Here is a 12,876-nt window from a genome sequence, read left to right on the forward strand (position 1 = left end):
CAGTCTGGCAAAGTGCCTCTCCCTGCTCCCACTGAAATCCATGGGAAGTTCGCCACTGAATAAAGCCTTGAAGAATAAAAGTTTCATTTTGTAGCAGCTATTCTTTAGAAACACATGGATGAATTATCATTAGCCTCTTTTACACATATGTTACTGCCTGTTTTAATGAGGTCCTTACTCCTAGAAATTATCCAATAATATGACAATGACATGGCTTTATATCAGTATTTTCTACATATCCATCTGGGATGCAGCACCCAGATAGTCTATTGTTTTGTATTACAGGTTGAACCTCTCTAGTCCGGCACCCTTAGGACTCAACTGGTGCCGAACCAGAGAAGTTGCCAGGCCACAGGAGGTCAGTATTGTCTAGCAGCATTACCAACATTTCCACTGCTTACTGGACTCTTAGAAGACCTTAAGGAGTAAATTAGAGCTAAATAACAGCACAGAACACTGAGAGTCAGACTGGTGGCTCAAAACTTTATGGGACTGCAGGAAACTTGGCCACACCCATGATAAGCAAACATCCAGAGAACTAAAATCATGCTAGATCATGGATCTTGCTGGATCAGAAAGTGCCAGTCTAGAGAGGTTCAACCTGTACTTAAAAATAACTTTGATGCTCAGACTTTAAGGCAACAATATTTTATAGCTATGGTGGAAATTCTCAATGCATTACTTGCTTTTACTATACTTCACTAACTGGACTCTGTTGCTAAGGTCCCATTATGTTTACATTCTGGATTCAATGTTCACTCTGAGGAGGGAAAAGAAAAGCATCTCTCTAAACTCTTATGCTGAATGGAAACTTGAAGATGAACATAAGAGTCTCTGAAGAGATTGGATAGTTTGTACTTTTCCAGATTTCTTTATATATGAAAGTAAATCAGAAGGATTTTTTAAAGTTCCAAACTTATTCAGACTTTAAAATTCCTCAAGACTATTGTACTCGATATTGTCTCTTTTAAGGGCAGGAGATAAGTTCAAGGTCAATGTTTTAACATATTTAGTCATATTAAGTGGAATGTGGAAGCAAAGTCAATTGGAAAGATTATAAGAGTTAATAGCCCGAAGCTTAAAGCAGGCTTTATCTCCTAAAAACTGTCTAAAGTTTCAGTTCTCAAAGAGAACGATGAGTCTAATTATTAGTCGAAGTAACCACAGTAACTTGAATCTAATTATTTTTGTGCAGTTCTAAAGTAATATAACATTCTTGAAATTATACAAATTTTAAAATGTCCCTGATACTCTATTTTCATTCCCTATCAGTATATATTTGTGCTACCATTCAAGTTTTACCTCTCTCTTCATTTGGGTGTATTAATTTCTATTTTCAAGTATACTGCTGATGTATGTTGCTGGTAGACCTGTATTCTTAAATACTTTGTTAATCTCCTTTCCCTTGCAGCCTCTCATATTCCTTCTCTATGACCCTTCATTCTCTAGCTACCTAGACCCACATTGTAGACCCACATTTACAAAAGCAGCCATTCACTGTGGATGAACCACTTTTGACACCGGGAGCCTGATCTTGCGCCATGTATGTTACTGAAAGCTGTGGATGCATTGGCAAGCTATGGGTGTCTAAAACTGGGTGTGCAAAATTAGAGGTCCCTTTTGAAATTGCTGTCCTTAAAAATAAGTAAATAAATAGATAACAGTACCTGTAGTATCAGCAAGGACTTTGTGTCCCCAGTAGTGAAGGGTTTTAGGAGGAAGAATAATGGAAATCATGGAATTAATAATATGAATAAATCTTAGTAATACCTGAATGCTGTGTACATCAATCAGTACCTCCCCATAATGGAGAGGGATTAAAACTGTGTTTTGCATTATTGGGTGAAAATTACATCTCTCTGTCTGCCTAGGATTTCTTTGCCATCTCTGGAACTGTAACATATTTTAATACTGAGAGGCAAGCACTTTATTTTTTTTAAGTCTATAGTGGTCTCTCAGGCAACTTGACTCCATTTTGTTTCAAGTGTATTTTGCAGTCACATGTAAATCAATATTGTCTCCTGGGATACGCTTCCTCCGTTAAGTGACATAAAAGAGGAGGCTGAAAGTGTCCACTGGAGAAAGATATCTCTGGATTTAAAAAAAAAAACTTTGTGAATATGGAGATAGAGGGCTAAAGTCTTCCCTCACTTCCACAAGCATAATTCAGGAGTGATGCCAGTAAATGATGATGTAAGTGAGATCTGAAACAAGGCCCAAGTCTCTTTACTCCAGAGACACATGCATGTATAAATTCCAGTTATGCCTGTGGTACAAAAATTGTTCTTTCCATGCCAAAACCAAGAAAATAGGACACCACCAGCCCTGTTACTTTATTTTTAGAAGCTAATTGAGAAGGGAGGTACCTTTACAAGTCTAGCAAAATTGCAAATACTCCTCAATGAAAATTAGAGGGTTTGAATGGCAATAGTTATCTGAAGCTGTAATCGGGTTTTCAGTGCACTGCAATGTATGGCTCAAAGGACAAAATGGAATCATGTTTTACTTCGATGAATATTCAGTGAACCCCTTCTCTTTTGTTTGAATGACTGGGTCTTGAGCAGTCCCATGACAGTGGTGTCAGATCTCTGGAGTCCAGCAGTTCTGCACAGTTGATCACAGACAGAGTGTTCTGTTAAAGCAGACGAACTACACAGAGTTTATATAGTCTTTCAGTTCTGCCCTTTTCATGTAACATTACCCAGATATTATGGATCTAGACTAATTGCCATGCTTGTACACTTTTGCACTGTCCTATTTCCCAAATCTTCCCAAATCAAAGGCTCTGTGCCTTTTTGGTCTGAGAAGGAAATTTGGCCTTTCAAAATCTTGTGAATGTTTATATAGGTTTTTTTACTTGTTGTTTTTGTTTGTTTGTCTTTTCCTTGTGATACAGGGCCAAGCATACCTACCATAAATCTTTGCTGGAGCAGGTTCAGGAATTGGAAACTAAATCCAAAGAACTGGGAAAAGCTATGCTTCGTGACAGTAATGGAAAGAGGTGGGGCAATTCCATCTTAATTTAAAGAATAGACATGTTTTCTCTCTCACATGCCCTGATTTTCTTTTTTCATTCATACCTCATTCTAGGTGGAATCCTAAGTATCCCCCTCAGTTTTAGCCACCACTTTTTTTTAATCCATCCTTTCCGCTTCATATCTTCTGTATTTATTGCTGCATGAGGCCAAATCTGAGACTGCAACTCAAATGTCCTTCACTGCTACTACTTGGCCTCCAGAGCAGATAAAAATAAGTTTGTTGTATAGTGGCTGGATTCAGGGATTTTGATTGAATGTTCAGATGAGAAAAAAGGTTGGCTATGACGCTGGCCATGACAAGTTTTAGGCCACCATTAAAAGGAGGAATGGAAAACAGAAAATAAGGTCTGCATTGGTACCTGGCCCAGTTATTCTCACCTCACAGCTTTTGTGCTCTCACTTTTCATCTGTCATTTACAGGGCTGTGAGCACCAACTTCTCAGCATGGTCATTTATGTTTCTCCCTTCTAGCCGTGCCATATGGACTGAACGTATTGCTGTTATTAAATGCTTCATTGTAAGGGAGCGTATATGTTGTGTGGGAACTTTTGTCTGATGTGAAAGAAGCTAAAGAAAATCATAGTGAGGCTTTTGCTTCAGACAGTTTCATTTGCCTCTTTAGAAAGTGGCTCTGCCTAAGCGAATTGGAAGGCTCCCTGAGTTCAAAAAGGGTTTATAACTAATTCTTGTGTTCCTTAAACAATATGGCACTGCATGACCTGCTAAGAAACTACATGATCATTAAACTGGATTTTAGCAAACCTTATAAACTAGCAAACTGAGTGGAATGGGGCTTTTAAAAAGATTTCATTCTTCCAGGGCAAGGTCATCCTTTGAGTCTTTGATGTCTATTCTAAGGTAAACTAATTGCCATATTGTAGCTGCTGCTGAGGCAAGCTGGATAATAAATTTTCAACTTAATTTCTCTACAGCTAGTGCAAGTCACAAGTTGCCAAGTAGTGAATTTGTCACCATGACTAATACAATGAAAAGCTTTAAAGATTCCTGAGTATGAATTTGAATATGTTTGTGTGATAGTCCCTTAGTGCCCAGAGCTCAGTTGCATGGATCAAGATCCTAGGAAAAATAATACAAAACAAACAAAAAAATGTGTAATGGTCATTTTAATTAACAGTGAAACACGTTCTGCCTCACTACTTTTGAGTATTACAGATGTGTGGTTTTATTTATAAATTGCACCCATGTGCAAAATTGCTAGGGTGCACCTAGAATCATTTAAAATGAATCATAAACTTTAGTGAGCAAAGTCAACAAAAGTAAAAGGCTCAGACCACAATTTTGAAACTTAAGGACCTAAAATTAGATACCAAAATAAAAAATGGCCTAATTTTTGGCGGTGCTATGCAGCCACCTTAAAGTCAATGGGAGCCAAAGGTGCTCAGCACTGTTGAAAATCAGGCAAAAGATTGTTTAAAGATATGTGCTTTGCTCTGTGAACTAATGGTAAATAATCTCAAATCCTGCTGGGCCAGTGGAAACAATCTGGTTCCAAAGCACTTCTTGGAGAACACGTTGTCTTCAGCCCTAGGCATTCAGTTCTGTTAGTCTGTGAAAGCAACTGCTGTGGAGATGGTTCATGTATTTGTCCAGAACACACAATTGTATTTGTGTGTGATGTTTACATTTCATTGACAATATTAGCTATCTCTTATTGACACCACTAGAGGGCAGAAAATAAAACTGAACTGTTGCCTGTGCATAATGCTCCTCTGAGTTGTGAGACCAGGAGGAATTATCATTAATAGTCATCAAGCGGCAGTTGGAATTTAAACTTATACACATATTTGTGTCTCCTAGTAGTTGATTAGTTTCCCTGTTTATGTTAACACGCTGTTGTGGCTTTCTGTACAATTAATATCTGTGTTGTAATTCATTTAGATGCTGCATGTTTTTGTAGCCTTTTATTTTATTGCATTCTCACTGCAAATTCTTTCATCTACATTCCTCCTCCCTATAGATTCACTTCATTCTCGAAACGCTTGCATGGAGATGATGTAAGGAATCCTCCTGGCCCTCCTTCCAATCCCCCCCCCCATGCATTTTTTTTCTCCCTCCTAATTGCTCCCAGATTTTCTGGGTGGTCCATCTGTGAAGTAGATAATGGTGGAGTGCCTCAGTCTGCTCTAGAGGTTGGTGTGTCAGACTCATGCTTATGATGTGGCCTCTTGAGTGCTCCTTGGAATTATGTCTTTTATCTCCTTTGTTTGTCTGCTGGCTCTTTCACACCTGCTTGAAATCATGTGCTGGTCCTTTGGGGAGGGAGGAAGATGGGAAAGTGGCATATTGGGGATTTCCTTGCACTGCAGTCTAGTTCATTCGGCTGTATGTGTAGTGTTGAGGGTTTTTTTTTTTTTAATTTCCTGAAGGTTTCTGGGAATCAGGAGCTCTGTGATGTGTGCGCTTTTGCTTGTTCCTGCTGGGTACCCCCACTGATGGCTATATTTCTGTTTACAGGCAGTCCCCGACTTACGCGGATCCGACTTACGTTGGATCCGCACTTACGAACGGGGCTTTCTCGCCCCAGAGCTCGTGGGCAGCGGGACCGCCCAGAGCGCAGCGGTCCCGCCGCCTCGACCTCCGGGGCGAGAAAAGCTGCTCCGGGTGCCCCTGGTCTGCTGGGGACCGTCTCCAGCAGACCAGGGACACAGGGAGCAAAGCCAGGGAGGCGGAGGGGTCCCGCTCCTCTGAGGCTTTGCTCTGGCAAAGCCTCAGAGGCACAGGACTCCGCCACCGCTGTGGCTTTGCTCCGGGTGTCCCTGGTCTGCTGGGGACCATCTCCAGTGGACCAGGGACACCGGGAGCAAAGCCGGGGAGGCGGAGGGGTCCTGCGCCTCTGAGGCTTAGCTCTGGCAAAGCCTCAGAGGCGCGGGGCTCCGCTGCCGCTGCGGCTTTGCTCCCGGTGCCTCTGGTCTGCTAGGGACCGTCTCCAGCAGACCAGGGACACCTGGAGCAAAGCCGGGGAGGCGGAGGGGTCCCGCGCCTCTGAGGCTTTGCTCTGGCAAAGCCTCATAGGCGCAGCACCCCACCGCTGCTGCGGCTTTGCTCCCTGTTTCTCTGGTCTGCTGGGGGGGGGGCGCAGCTAGTGCGCACCTCTCTCCCCCCAGCAGACCAGGCTTTTGTTGTGGACCCTGGGGTAGAGCAGCTGGGGTGCTGCCGGGTTGGTCCTGCAGGGACCTACCTGGCAGCCCAGCTGTTCTGTCCCAGGCTCGAGATTCAGCCACTGTTGAAACTGATCAGTGGCTGATTCCAGGAAGCTGGGGGCAGAGCAATTCTGCATCCAGCTTTCTGTAGTCAGCCCCGGTCAGTTTCAGCAGCAGCGGCTGAATCTGGAGTTAGTTCCGACTTACATACAAATTCAACTTAAGAACAAACCTATAGTCCCTATCTTGTACGTAACCCGGGGACTGCCTGTACTCTGAAATTACTCAGGAAGGGAAGTGAGTAACTAGAGTCCACTTCTGCAAAAGCGGCGAGGAGTCCACTTGTTTCTAGTGGGGTGGGTAAAGCTATAGTAAAACTGCACCAAGTAAATGTTAGCACTTGTTGGAAGTATTTCTGAAAACATAGCCACTAGACATTTGCTTTGTTCAGGCACTGCTGGGAGATAAACTGGCTGTCATCAGGATCTGCTTTCCTGTTCCATGTCCCATACTATTTTTGTATAGTGTCATTCACAAAAAAAGTATCACAGAATACTTCACATCCAATTAAAGATAAGAGAGGGACTTGTGAACACTTACACAAGAATGAGGTGGAAGTTCTGGATGTTACAAACCTATTAACTTAAAAGCAATTGTTTCAAAAACCCCATGAACTATTGAGTGCATGTAGCGTTATGGAGTGGGGCACAAATTTTATCTTCTGGGTTGCAGTTGGGTTTGTTGTTAAAAGCTGGTTAAGATGGCCCCAGGGAGTGCCCTTTGGTCTTGGCTAGGAGCATTAGCTCTATCATCAGGGCAGTCCTGCACATGTATCCAAAATCAGAATATCTGTGTCCTTAGTCAGTCCGTTTGTATGAAACAAACTTGCAGTTGTCATTTTTGAGGTGAATGAAAAAGAAAACGCTTCCCTTAATTGATTAAATTAAACTTTTCTTAATCTTAACCCTTCTGACTAGCTTCTCGAAACAAAATCATTTTTATTCATGACCAAAATATGAGGGGCAGAATTTATCCTTTACTCACCAGTGTTGTAAACAGCAGGTGAGATAAGGAAACAGAACAGAGCCAGCCATGTGCTAGGTTCAGTGAGCTTTCCTGCTTTGTGCAAGGAAGTAGACAGCTAAGGGAAGGAGAACAACATCCTCTGCATCCTAAACCCTCACAGCGCTCTATGCAGGCAGTGGGGGTGGATGCTTTGCCATGCTCCCACATCAGCAAGCTACTTGTGGGGGATCTGCAAGTCCATTAGCCGCTCCCTAATTTGACACTCCGGAGACTGCTGGGTTGGAATCCAGTGCAGCTGCAAGCTGTGAGCGAGCCCTGGTCCAGGAAGGAAATAGTCTCCCTAGCACACTCATGTAACAAAGGGCAGGGTTTAGCACTAAATTTACATGAGCTTGGAGAGATGAGGGGGCAATTTACATGCCAAAGCAAACATGGACACCTGACCAAAGAGGCTATGTGAGTTTTACATGTAGAAAACAAACACATTTCCTATCCATCCACATGTATAATTGATTCTGAAAATAACTGGGGAGAAATCTTCTATACTCAAATCATGGCTCAGAGAGGGTATTTTTTAGTTTTTTCTCCATCTGACCTCTCATTGAAATCAGTGAGTGTTTAGTCAAGTAAAGGGACCAAAATGACATTTAGCTTGAAAATCTTTGTCCATTTATTATCACATGTCCAACCAAGAGTCAATGAATAAAGCAGTGCAGTACTCTGCTCAGTGAGGTGAATTTAATATTTAAGAGGATTCCTATGTCTCAAAATTGCATAAAGAACTCCCTGCTGGGTTTATTTATGGGCTGGGGGTGGGGGGAAGATGGGAGATATTTATGCATTACTGCTCTTAACAGTTTTCTCCAGGATGTTAACGGGCTTGGCTAGGTTGTAACTGTAAAGTGCCCATGTCATTTAGAAAAGGAAAAGAATGTCACCAAATCATTTGGAACTGTGCCTTTGTGATGCAGTGTTACCTTGCCCTATGCAAAATAACACAAGAATAGGCAAAATCCATTTTCACTACACTTTGTTTCTTTGGCTCTTATGATTTAAACACTTTTTAAAGTCACATTCAAAGAGAGCTCTTTTTTATCATCAGGTTAGAAAAATCAATGCCATTTTTCAGTGCAGTGTAAAGAGCAGATTCTCACAGTCTCTGTGTCTCTGCCCAACAAACAGCTGCATTATGGCTGAGATTCGCTTTCATGTGCTTTTGCTAAATCCAACTTACCCTGTTGCTTTGGTAAAAGGAGCTGCCTGACTAGCCTTCCCGCCTTAGAGCAAACTCTCTTGTTTATCTTCTCTTTTGCTTTACTTAGTCCATGAATGCTGATGCCTATCTAGTCATTTGGATAGCTGTAGGACCCATCAGTGCTGGGCCCCCTGACACAGGAACTTATGAAGGCTTGCTCACTCAATAGGCCTCTTGAGACAAGAAAGAGTAGAGTCAGGGAAATCTGACTCAGTCCCCACACTGTGCACTGCAGTCAAATGTTGTCAACCCTCCAGTCTCAGAAAGGCAAAAATAGAATTGCTAACACATATTTTAAAACAAGCCCCTGCATAAATTATGGAATTGCTCCTGCTGCCATTGAAGTTAATGGGAATTTTTCGCATCAAGGTTTGGGCTCCTTATATTTTCGAGTACAAGCTTTTTGTCATTTTGTATTGATGCATTTCAATCAGCCTATAGTTGAGAGAGGGAGACTGTTCTGTAAAAACGCTTTGGACCAGCAGGTAAAACAGAATGATCTTGATCTAATACAAACACACTTCTGTGTTACAAGCTGGTAAACTACATTGAATACACTGTGCCAAATTCTGATCTCATTTGCATTTTGATTTCAGTGGATTTATTTGAGATTTACACAGAGTGGAATCTGGCCCATCTTGTGCAGTTGAGCATAAAATTTGATGCAATTGAGAGGTACATTTTCTTTTTAGATTTAGGTCGTCTTAGCACATTTTCCAGATGTTCTTCACACCATTTCAGGAAAGGAAAGATTTCCATTTCTCACAACAAAATGACTGACATTTATGGGTTTTTCTCCCAGTTTTTCTACTAAAAAGATACTAGACTGTTTTTTACTAGGAAAATGCACATAAAAGTATATCAATGCTTCCTCTATCCAGAGGTGTAGCGAGGGTACTATGCACCTGGGGGCAAAGGCAAAATTTTTAAACCCCCTCCCCCACCATTGCCACATGGCGGGACCCAGAAGCTGGCACACGTCAGAGCCTAACCCTGGGAGGAGAGGGGAGCTTGTACCGCATCTTCCCCCTTCCCCTCCAGTTTGGGGTCAGGCCTCCACACGCACTAACCTGCCGGTGGAGATGGAGGAGGGTTGGGCTGGCGGCAGAGAAGTGGGGAGGAGGCTCCAGCTGGCGGCGGTGTGTGGAAGAAGAGCAGGCAAGCCAAGGGATGACAGGGGGAGCGGAAGAGAACTAAATTGGCACCCCCCTAGTGTGGCAATTGCCCCCCACCCCGTCCCCCTTCGTTATGCCACTGCCTCTTGCCTTCTCTTATATAGATATATATTCTTTCACATTCTAATTGGTAAATGTTTGTCCATGGTACATGTAACATGCTTCATTTTGTTTTATTTTATCTATCCCATTTTATCTAGATGTAGGTAAAGAGAAAGGGCAGGTTTATTCAAATTTTAGTATGTATTGTTAATTTCTGGGGCTTTGACCCTTCTACATGAGACATTTAAAATCACAAAACTTGATCCTGCTCTCAGTTAGGAAGCACTTCAGCAAATCAGCTATAGTCCTGGCAAAGATAAATACAGTGATTGGCTTTTTTTTTCAAGTGACGATTTCATAGATCAAACTAACAGAATTGTACTTGCTCCCTCTACAGTACAGTAGGTTCACATCACATCCTGATAATGCCTATGAGATAATTATCCTTTAAAAAACAACCAATAACAGTTTTAAAAAATGATGATACTGCCAGGGTTGCCAGATGATACTGCTAGGGTAATGTCAACAAAAATACCAAACACACTTGACATTACATCACAATCTACATTACATCTTATTTAGAAAATACCGGACTTTTATATTTTCTCCTTTATATTTTCTCAATTTGTTTCCCGAACAGAAAGCTCAAATACTGGACTGTCCGGTTCAAAACCGTACACCTGGCAACCCTAATACTGAGTGAGGCTTGAAGCTGGAATCAAATCTGCTGCCTACCTCAGAACTGAAACAAGTCCAAACACACAAGACAAAATTGAAATGGAAAGGTGGGAACAGTGAGAAAATAACAAAATGAGAATTAGTACTCATTAAGGGGCTAGTCTTCTCCCCAGTGCTTATTCCTGAGGTACTGGGGGGTAGGCTTTTTGAGATCTCTACTTGTGGAAGGGGAAGGAATCCTCCCCTTAAGGCTTCACAGCAGGACAATTGCTCCATGACAACAGCTCCAGTCTAATGTCTTAAGCAGTCTTTTTGGCCTGAGCTCCTCCTTTGCCCACTCTCAGGGGAGAGGGAAGAGGATTTGCATCCTGCATGTTGTATTATGATATATATTAGCAACAAATAATGCTATATCAATGGTTGCATTTAACAAGGGAAAGCTAAATAGGAAATACTGCATACCCAATAGAGAGACAAGGTGTGTGACAATCTTTTTTATTGGACTTATTTCTACTGGTGGGAGAGACAAGCTTTCAGCCCATTATGTGTCTCTCATATCTTCAGCCCCACATAGCAACTGTATTGTATACATACCCTGTTGACTGTTACCAATTACTCAGAGAACTCAGTCAAACCAGATTTTTTTTTTAACCAAAGACCTTAGCCTGCTCAAGAGAATGACCCAGACAGTTTCAAAATTCTGCCATTTTTACAATGGCCTAGCATTCAAAAAAATCTGGTAAAATAGGTTGTTGAGGAGGAGACTTGGGGATAGGAATTAGTTAACATAAGACAACTATATTTCCTACCCTTGCTATAGCTAAAAATGACTGAATGGATCTTGTTCATAGTTTCCAATAACAAATCATCTTTGGGCAGAGACCAAGTGTGGAAAATTTCAACCTCAAAGGTGACTGTGTCTGAAACATATGAGTGTGTAGGAAAAGAATGTTATAACTGAGACTGTAGTGCAGCCTTATCTATAGATGATATTACCACTGCCCACTATAGTAAGTGCAAAGTGATGCACTTAGGGAGAAGAAATAAACAGCACTGATACTAAAATGAGGATAGTTGGAAAGCAACAAATCACTCGGCCTTGCCTGCTTTTCAAAAGTTTGTTTAACTGAAGCAGCACTGAGGAATCTTAACTCTGTGTTGCTGATGTTTTGGGACAGTTAATAGTAATGTACATGCACACGCTTACATGCACACATATGAGTATATCAAATATTTAAAGCACTTCGGAATGAAAGGTGCTAAGACTATCGCAGAATTATTGCTTTTCCGCTCACCATGCCTAGTTGTGTAGCTCTGCTGGCTATTTCTTTTTCCTAGTTGGGTAACTAATATTTATTTTAGCAGGCTCTTGGTAGTATCCTTTATAGCAGGGGTGGGCAAAAGGGCCTTTGTGAGCTGAATACGGCCTGTGGAGGCCCTGCTGCTCCCCCGCCCCCAGGCCCTAATTGATCACTCTTTCCTGAGTGTGGTTATCTGGGTAGAAAAGAATTTGGCCCCAAATTACCATATAATACAGTTTCTGTATGAACTGTTATGGACAATGTGAAAGGAACTGTCAAGCATTCAAAGTACAGTAAAACAAAGACCTCCTGCCACCAAGCTATTGCGTAAACCATAACAATCGCATTGCTAGTGCAACTCCAGCATGTCAGTTGTGTGATAGCGTGAACCTTTGTAACATCTGATGAGGATAAACAGATGTGAAAGCTATATGTGAGCTGAGCTGAGCTGACCCAGGTGTCATATGTTTAACATCTAGGAAGCTAACTACTACACTGTCATCCTAAAGCATATAAAAAGAGGGAGAGGATAAAAATAAAAACAGTCTGTTAAACTCAGACTCTTGCTACTGATAAGTACTTTTTTGTATGTGTGTTTGAAATAACTAGTCATTCGATTTCCCAGAGAATTTTGAAAAATCTACTAGAATTGTAAAAAAGGAAAAATGCCCCAGCTCCTAAGTCACTCACCTATTGATCTAAGGCAAAACTGTGCACTTCTCTTCACTTCCCCCTCCCCTTGCACTTTGTGCCCCAGCCATTATCTGGTGCTTTGTGTTTGTTGATGGTTAATTGCATATTTACAGGAAGAAACAGAAAGCACTTGCCTGTTTTTTATTTCAGTCTCCCTACTTGAGTGACATATACTGAATATGTGCTTAGATGCTGACTTTGCAAAGAAAAGGTTGAAGATTTCATATTGTGCTCTTTCGCTGTTAAACATAGAAAAATGCCACAGAGAATTTTATCAGGAAGCTCTCTGGAGATCTCCACTGATTACATCCTGGCTTCATTATCAGTAAAGCCTGTTTGCTTTTAAAAGTAAAAAGACCTCCTACCCAGACTGATCTCAGAAAGTAAAACAGTCCATCAACCTGATGCCAGATAACCAAAAATAACACCTCCCCTTCATAAACCACAACTGAGACACAAACCAACACAAGCCCCTGGTTATTAGAGCCTATCATCATGACATGTAAA

The 12,876-nt window shown here is 41.6% G+C and overlaps 1 protein-coding gene across 1 annotated transcript in view; it reads left to right on the plus strand.

Moving 5' to 3' along the window:
- Positions 1-12,876, plus strand: part of ATP8A2 (ATPase phospholipid transporting 8A2) — a 558,954-nt gene that overhangs the window by 515,117 nt on the left and 30,961 nt on the right. Inside the window, exon 34 of the mRNA XM_014581486.3 lies at positions 2,897-3,001. Coding sequence (XP_014436972.2) covers positions 2,897-3,001 — 105 coding nt within the window. The remainder of the gene's footprint in view (positions 1-2,896; positions 3,002-12,876) is intronic.

Source organism: Pelodiscus sinensis, chromosome 1 (genome assembly GCF_049634645.1).
Source record: "Pelodiscus sinensis isolate JC-2024 chromosome 1, ASM4963464v1, whole genome shotgun sequence".
In the NCBI taxonomy this organism is placed as follows: domain Eukaryota; kingdom Metazoa; phylum Chordata; order Testudines; family Trionychidae; genus Pelodiscus; species Pelodiscus sinensis.